Here is a 9,101-nt window from a genome sequence, read left to right on the forward strand (position 1 = left end):
ACTTTTGCAATTTTTAAAATTTGAATCCTGAAAAGTAACGTGACACCCGACAGAGACTATAGACTCTTTAGACAACACAATCTCAAATGTTGTTTGTTAAATGTTTGTTTGTTAGTGTACACATCATATTTGCTAATATGATGTTGGATTCATGTTCATTTCGAAAAATGTGCATATTCTATCATACAAACATTTGATCTGGACCCTCTAGGGGTCCTGGACCCCCTGTTGAAGATCCATAATATTTTCATTTCAAACCTTTTCCTGACATAACATACAATTTTTTAATGTTTAATTTGTTTATTTTCTCCTGTTTCTTGTCCTCGGAGTGTGCTTGGGGATGCCAGCAGCGACCAGTGCAGCGCGGTACTGTGAAAGCACATTTTTTATGCTCTTCACGAAGCCCTTGGACAGCGGGAAGAGGGGGAAACCGATGTCTGGGTAGCCGCTGCCCTTGGAAACTCTGAAACTCTGTCTCCGCTTCCCGGCGGACTCATTAAGCTCTAACCAGTCCTCCAGGCGTTGGACGAGCCGCCAGCCGCTTGTAGAGAAGTGCTCCTGGATCTCCTGGCTGAAGACCTCGATGGGGGCCTGCAGAAGTCGGGTCATAGACTGGACCACTTTGATTAGGGTCTTCTCGTTATAGAGGCGGCTGTTCTCGTTGCCTTTCGGCTGGCTCGCAAAGCCTGGCTCATTGTAGTAGGGCTCATTGACGAGGATCAGACCTTGTATCGAGATAAGAACCTGCATAAGGTTAGACTTGTTGGTCCACATTTCAGTGCCATGGCCAGACCAGGTGCCCAGCAGACTGACGCAGACCATACCATTGTCGTAGAGGTTGGGGTTGAGGCGACCGCTGCACTGGGACAGGTAGTGGAAGCGAGGTGGTGCCACAGGGTAGGTGTTGGGCAGCTGGATGTCAAATAGGAACAAGCCGTCCTCGTAGGGTGTGCGGGTTGGACCTTTGATCAGGGCAGAGAATATATCCATGCGATCTTCGAAGGTTTTGACCATTATGCCTTCAGGCAGAGAGGTAGACAACAGAGTCATCTCTTTCCTCACTGTGCTGAAGAACTTCTTAGGCTCTGCTGAAAAAGGATCCGCATAGCCGAAAAAAGATCTTCGGCGCTCCTTAAAAGTGTGCGTGGCTGGTGCCTGATCCAGCACGGAGACACTGGCCACATTGTCCACTGTCTTCCTCAGGTTCTTCATGTCATCCAGGAAGTGCTTCTCCTCTGTGGGCATCACTGAGCTTGCCACGTAGGCGTTGGATGCGGGTTCGATGGAGGAGGTCCACAGTTTTTCCATTGCCATGTTCTTCAGACTCTCTGGGACTTTCAGCACCAACTTCAGTATCTTCATGGCCATATTGCCCTCCTCTGTGGGAGAAAGGGCAGAGGTCGGGGACGATGGTGCATGTGATTCCATCCTAGGCGCTGCGGCAGGCTCTGCTGCTGTTGTCTAGAAGACGGAGATAGTTATAGCGTTAAGAGTCTGAATATAGTACTTGCAGGCCAGTCTCGAGCTGCGTGGAACTCCATAAGTGGTCATGTCTGATGTAAACAACATTGCGTCAGTACTTGTAGGCCATTCTCAAGCTGTGTGGAACTCCGTATTTGGGCAATTATTTGGGGGACATACACAGACAAAATATGTTCTTGATGGCTGACCCCTCTTACTGCAGTGGCTTACAGGCGCAATAGCACAAAATATACAAAGACAAAGAGGAGAAGTTTACATTCCTGGGGTCTAGGCTCCGTTTAGGGGGCGGGATCACAGACCCGAGGTCTTGTCTGTTAGGAGGTAATTTTTTTATTTTGTATTATGTGGCACATAATCATATCTTGCTTTCATCCACTGTCTGTATGTGATATCAGTCCGACTTGTCATACAAAATATTCTATCTTGTAGCATTAACATAGCATAACATAATTTTAAGCACAGTAATAACATCCGTCCGGCCGTCTGCGAGCAGCTAATCTCTGGCACGATTGGCCAGATCGCAGCGAAAATGTGCACACGCACTCCCTGGATGCAAGAGCAGAACCTCTGCCCCAGATTTTTCACATCAGCTTATTATAGCGCCACCAGGAGGCCACAATAACCTACATGACCTGGTGGAGACGTTTCGAGTTATTCATCAATTAATTCATCAACGATAAGTACTCTATAGGTCTAATGGTAAACATGAAAAAGCATGTGCATACACACGTGTGTGTGTGGGATCTCAGCTTTTGTCAGATCTAAGGGGGGCTCCAATATGAGCATGTGAGTGGATCGGAGCTGGAGTGGAGCGATTTTGAAAGTAGTGGTAATTCACAAAAGGAAAGTGCTATAAATGATTGTTTTTCCAAATATGTAAATCCTGCTCGATACATTTGTACTATTGCACTTAAGAACTCCTGGACAGGTATGAGTACACATTAAAGGGTCATTTCAGAATTGTGTAGAGACAGTCTAATAATGTGGAAATGTTTCACTGTGTTCATTTATTTAATGCGGTTTTATCTCAACATTAGTTAGCTTCATTGCACGAGTGCTCAATTGACAATGTTCTTTTTTGTTGGATGTTAACTCTTTAATAAATGACCTGAGGATATTGATCAATATGAATGGAGGTGGACAACACGAGGAGAGGGGGAAAGAAAGCCTTCCATTCTGTCATCAACTGTAAAAAGAATAGCAATCAACAAATCCTGATTGCTTCTTCACGCTGCAGCACACACGACTGACGAGAATTGAAATGAATTTTTGTACTACATATCCTATCCTATATTGAAATTGGCTAATGGAGTACCGGCCAGCCAGCGGGCAGGCGAGCGGACCACGTCATCACGCTCATGTCACTATGACTCAAATCAAAAAGTGACACAGATGCGTTCCAGGTCTCCATGGGTTAATAAAAAGGAAAAGAGTCAAACTAATGTTATTTGATATGTTTTAATTGCAGAAGCCATTAGGACTATATATTTAGAAATGGTACGGAGGAACAAGTCAACAGGCTCCAGTTGGAAGGGGTGGTGGGGACTACAGAAATACACCGCAGGCAGCAACAGAATGAATGACGCAGTCTTCTTGGATTTGTTGGCTCTTCAGCCCTATCATGTACGATGAAAGGATTTGTTGGCTCGTCAGCTCTATCATGTACGATAAAAGGATTTGTTGGCTCTTCAGCTCTATCATGCACGATAAAAGCCAATAGTTTGACTTCCTTTTCTTGTAGATTTTTGTTTTGCTTTATTACCTCTACGGTGCATAACATTAGTGGTTCCGATTCTTTTTAGCTCAAGACCCAAAAGAGAAATTTGATGCCTCCCAGGGACCCCAACTATTGAAAATAGCCGATCTATAACATGTCGCATCGCAATGCGTTGTGAGCTTGTAAAGCTGCTATCACTACTTTTTCATTCTTTGTTTTTAATTCTTTTTATTTTATTTTTTACTTTCTTTAATTTTGTTTATTTATAAATGTATTTTTGAAGAATGTTTTAATGTGTTCAATCAACTGACGGTGGAAAAAGTGTACTAATTTATCCAAAGAGTAAGAAAAAATATATTTTTTTGTAACTCACTATCATAAACAACAGACCTGACAAAATCGCCTGGGTAGTTTGTTTATATTTGGAACACAGCTCTTATGACGCGATCTAAGATTTAGATGGGAATTCCAATACAAAAAAATAACGCTGTGACCCAGGGGTAGTGGGAGTGACGTCAGGACTTCCGTACTCTATTGCACTGGCTTTTCTTTTCTTTTTTATTATAGTGATGTGTTGTATCCAAGTGATGTTTCAGCTTTGATGGCTTCATAAATTCGTTTGACAGCACTATCATCTGTGTTGTGTAAATAAGATGTTCTTTTTTCTTTTAAATGATTTTATTTACACTCATCTTTGCTAACAACATGTTGGATTCATGTTAATGTTGTTTTACCAAATGTTTAAAACACTTATTTTTTCCCCCTTTTTTTGGGGGGGGGGGGGGGGGGGGGGGGGCTTCCTATCACACCCATTGGAAACTCCCTGTATTAAGTCTGAGGACCCCCTGGGGGTTCAGCACTGAGATATACATAGGCCAAGGCTCAAGCAATGTTGGGGAGACAGTACATCTCAATGTGCAGATCACATTGAGATGAGCGGGGCTGTGGACCAGAGAGACGGCAGGACCCAGTAGGGCACCAGAAAACCTGTGAAGTGATAAGGAGGATAACATGCCTGGAGTCAGACAAAAAGAGGGAGGAAGGTTATAGAGGGTGAAGTGGGTGAACAGTAGCCTGGCTCCAGACGAATATTCAGTGATATTAGTCTGGCCATGCAAGGCTAGGTGAATAGTTGGGGTGGGGTGTGGCTGAAGGCACTTAATTGTCCTTGGTGTGCTCAGAGATCCTGGCAGCGACCAGTGCGGCACGGTACTGAGACAGCACAAATGTTATGCTCTTCACGAAGCCCTTGGACAGCGGGAAGAGGGGGAAACCAATGTCTGGGTAGTCACTGTGCTCAGGGATGACACTACTACATACACTCTTTTTCCGCTTCTCGGCGGACTCATGGAGCCCCAACCAGTCTTCCAGACGGTGGACAAGCCTCCAGCCGCTTGTAGAGAAGTGCTCCTGGATCTCCTTGCTGAAGACCTCGATGGGGGCCTGCAGCAGTTTGGTCATAGACTGGACCATCCTGATTAGGGCCATCTCGTCATAGCAGCGGCTGTTCTCGTTGCCTTCCTGCAGGCCTCTGTCACTATCATAGCCCGGCTCGTTGTAGTAGGGCTCATTGACGAGGATCAGACCTTGTATCGAGATAAGAACCTGCAGAAGATTAGACTTGTTGGTCCACATTTCAGTGCCATGGCCAGACCAGGTGCCCAGCAGACTGACGCAGACCTTACCATCGTCGTAGAGGTTGGGGTTGAGCTGACCGCTGCACTGGGACAGGTAGTGGAAGAGAGGCGGTGCCGCAGGATAGGTGTTCGACAGCTGGATGTCAAACAGGAACAAGCCGTCCTCGTAGGGTGTGCGGGTTGGACCTTTGATCAGGGCAGAGAATATATCCATGCGATCTTCAAAGGTTTTGACCATGATGCCGTTAGGCAGAGAGGTAGACAACAGAGCCATCTCTTTCCTCACTGTGCTGAAGAACTTCTTAGGCTCTGCTGGCTGGAACTCCGTCATCTTAAAAGTGTGTGTGTCTGGTGCCCACTCCAGCACAGAGAACACCTCTCTCTTTGCACTGGTGAAGGTGACTCCGGGCGTTTTTATCTCATCTAGGAAGGGTTTCCACAAGTGCTTCTCCTTGGTGGGTTTCTCCAGCACGGTGGGCGTCACAGAGCTTGGCACAGCGAATGTGGGTTCGATGGAGGTGGGCGAACAGCCAATCCCCAGTTTTTCAACTTCCATGCCCCGGTCATTTTCGTCCTCAGCGTTGGTCTCGTCCTCAGAGTCATCGTCCATCTCCTCGATAATTTCTTGCATATTGTATATGTGCTGTGGTAGGACAATAGTCCTGGAGGTGTCTTTCCATATTACTTCCACTTTGCCGCTCTTGTCCACCCTGGACACCTCACCTACTACTGGTATCTCATTTCCATAGTCATTGGTCTGTCCATTCTGAGAATTCAACATTCCGATGACAATGTCATCTGTATGAAAGTCAAAGTCTGGGTGGTCCGCGATGTCGTAAACACTCACGTCCTCCTCATCACCTATCACCTCCACATCATCACCGGAGGAGTTAGGTTTGATCCATTTGACAGTGCACGTCCTGCCCTTGTGATCCCCAGACTGGATCACACCATACACTGCTGGGTCTTGGGAGGCATGAGGTCGCATGTCAATGACAAAGTTCCCGGGAAACAACTCACGACAGTCAAGGTGCTCGACGGGGATGAGGTTGTTGGATCGGATCCCCTTCTCCACCTGACCGTTCTTCCACATTACGTCCGCTGATGTCTTACTGGACACCACCTCCACTGCCACCCAATCTCCAGGCTTGAACTCGCATGATTTAGTCTTCTTCTTCTTGTGCTTTTTCTTCAGGTTGCGGCTGGACAGTCGGTTGGTTCCTAGACCGCCGCTCTGAGAGGAGGCAGTGGAGCTGGCCAAGGAGGTCAGAGAGCTGTCGTTCATGTCTTCTACATCATCGTAGTCTGCATCCTGCTTCCTGGACTCGGTCCAGCCATTGGCAGGATTATGGGAGTCCTCCAAGTTGTGAACGACGGATTCCGCTGGACCGTTATTGTTGTTGTTGGGAATACAGGAATCCATCTGCACTGATTTGTGTGTCGCCTCTACATCCTCTGCAGACTGTTGGTTGGCACTTTGTGTTTCAGCATAAGCAGACGCCCTTCCCCCCAAATCATTCTTCCTGAGCATTCTCTTCAACGTCCTGGCCACTGGTTGTTCAGGCGAGATAGGAGCATCTTTGTGTCCTTTGCAGGTGACGCATGTGGAATCTTTCTTAGCGGGGGGGAGCATGTAGAGCGCCCTTTCTCCCATATACCTCTGGGTGTGGGCATGCAAACCCAGCAGCCTCACTCTGCAGAGGTTTTCCTGTGTTATGGTGGAGGGAGGGGGGTCCACCCTGTCTGAACCTTTGGGGGAGAAGCTGTTGGTGCTGCACCATGTCACTTTCAGCTCAGCCACCTTAACCTCTTCGACTACCGCCCTGAACTTGCCCTTCTTTCCGCGGTCAGGTTTAACCCCCGACAGCCACTGTACTTTGGAGAAGACTTTTGCGGGACCAGTCAGGACCTGACCTGGGTGGAAATATTCCTCCTCAGAGAACAGACCCCAGTCGCTGACATGGGGATAGACGTCGTGCAGCTTGTAAGCATCCTCCAAGCTCATGGAGCATCTGACTCCATTGGAGAGCTTAAGGATGATGTGATTAGTCAGGTTTTGTACTTTCCCCAGCCAGAAGTCATCATAGGCTATATAGTCACCATACGTAAAAGACCAGATGGGATGGAGGTCCTTGCTGTTGACTGGGTACAGAACATCGTTGGTCCCAATGAGTTTCACAGCACACTCTGTGTCGATGTTGGTCACGACACCGCACTGACTGTCATTGGAATTCATTCGTCGCACAATGTCGCAAACGCCAATAGATCGATCTTCAAGATTCAGCTTTGTCTCTTCGATGTCTTGCTTCCCACCGTCAGGGTACCACTTGACCCGCACAAAACCCCTCTCAAGAGGCCTACGCTGGTTTCTGTCATTGAGGTCAGAGTCTGAATCTGAATCTGAAGTAAAATCTTCCTCACCGTGGATCCTTTCCACGAGGCCGAAATGAACGACCCCGCGACAACGCTGTGAAACCAGGTCGTCGAAGAAAAGCAGCTGCTGAGAAGGGCCGGCCATGGGAGAGACTGTTGTGGGCCGAGGTTCAGCTCGTGGGCTGTCTGTGAGAGAAAGGGCCGAGGTCAGTAATGTTGCCATTGCAACCATTTCTACGGACTCTGCCATTTGGCTGCTGTTGCTAGAAGACAAAGCCACTGCAGTAATAGCGTTAAGCGTCCAATATAAGTAGTTCGAAGCCAGTCTGGAGCCATGTGGAACTCCATATTTGGGCAAGTCTGATATCATCAACACGACATCAGTACTTGAGGCCAGTTTCAAGCTGTATGGAACTCCATATTAACTGTCTTGTTGCAGTTCTATAATGTCCAATAAAATGAACAAACTCAAACCACACTGATATGGACTCATTCCTTCTCTCTACGTCAAGCTATAGCGTATTATAATATGATACAAATGCTAATGACTTTTAAAGAATGTTGCGACTTTACTTAAAGGTCACTACATCATGCTATGGTATTATAGTATGATATAAGTGCTAATGACCATTAAAGAATGTTTCCACTTTACTTAAAGGTCACTACGTTGTGCTATAGGGTATTATAGTATGATACAATGTCTAATAACGCATGAATATGTGGCCACTTTACTTAAAGGTCTCAAAGTCATGTTATAGCATATTATTGATGTTTATAAGACATTATTCCATTTAATAAACATGTTGGTTATAATGTGTTATGACACATTACAGCACTTCTCTATACCCTCCTGGGAATGTGATTACTTGGGAAAAGTTACCGGTGTTATTAAATAGCTAGTTATTGTTTTTTGTAGAAATCTCCCAAAAGCTAACCTTCACCAGACGGGTCTCTCCTGTGCACCTACAGCGTAGAGACATTCCCAAAGTTCAGGGAACCTTCCCTTACTTTAGGGATGGTGGATGTCATGCTATTGAGATAGTTGGCACCTGCCTTCCCCCTAAGGATGTCTTAACTCGGCTTGAAGTAGTCCCAGAGGGGTCTCTCTTTAGCACAACCACCATTGGCTAAAGTAAATTAACTTAATAGCTGAACATAATAACCCTTGGATTGTGTTAGAAACCCGCATACACCTTTGGTGTTAAAGGGTCAAATTTGACCCGTGATTTAACTCAGCCCAAAATACTATTTAAAAAAAAATATTTTCATTCATTTTTTTCTTTCACCTCATAGCTGACTTGTTATGCATTCATATCCATGTAAATACTTTTTAAAATATTATTTTGGGTTAGGGTTAGGGTTTCATCTTTCAATATATCTCATTTTTAATTATAAAAATGTTAAAATTCACTCATTACATTTCCTATAATGAAGACAATGAATAATTATGTTATCTAATAGACAATTGACTAATATTAGAACACACTTCCATTTTTTTTTTTAAATACATTTAGTTTTTTAACTTTTGTTAATATTATTTAAAATAGTGACATCTGTGGGTTAATGGTCAAAATTGACCTGTTAACCATTGATTTATCATTTATTTTTCATAAACCCAAACTTTATTTTACTCCTAATAGCAAATGCTAATTGAGGACAAGTTTCTCTCACTCTCAAACATGTAAACATTGAATATAAAAAAATTGGGGGGAATTGACCCACACTTCTCTGCCGGGTCAAATTTGACCCTTAACAACGCAGATGTCACTTTTTTTTTTTTAGACCATCAGAATGAACTAAAATGGTGGTAATTAATTGTGTTGCGTTAAAATAGCTGTTTCTGAGGATATCATGAAGCCTTGTTCCAATAAAGAAATGTAAACAGTACTTTT

General features: G+C 44.9%; 2 protein-coding genes across 2 annotated transcripts; both read right to left on the reverse strand.

The window, feature by feature from the left end:
- Positions 1-300: 300 nt before the first annotated feature.
- On the reverse strand, positions 301-1,428 carry LOC311058533 ((E3-independent) E2 ubiquitin-conjugating enzyme-like; the record flags this gene model as incomplete). Its single annotated transcript, XM_084075996.1, has 1 exon — positions 301-1,428. One exon carries the CDS (start codon positions 1,426-1,428, stop codon positions 301-303), a length of 1,128 nt encoding a protein of 375 aa, XP_083932122.1.
- A 2,929-nt stretch (positions 1,429-4,357) lies between these two features.
- Positions 4,358-7,441, reverse strand: LOC311058534 ((E3-independent) E2 ubiquitin-conjugating enzyme UBE2O-like; the record flags this gene model as incomplete). Its single annotated transcript, XM_084075997.1, has 1 exon — positions 4,358-7,441. One exon carries the CDS (start codon positions 7,439-7,441, stop codon positions 4,358-4,360), a length of 3,084 nt encoding a protein of 1,027 aa, XP_083932123.1.
- Positions 7,442-9,101: the final 1,660 nt, after the last annotated feature.

The sequence above is a fragment of the Gymnoscopelus microlampas genome, assembly GCF_963454915.1.
Source record: "Gymnoscopelus microlampas genome assembly, chromosome: 13".
NCBI lineage: Eukaryota > Metazoa > Chordata > Actinopteri > Myctophiformes > Myctophidae > Gymnoscopelus > Gymnoscopelus microlampas.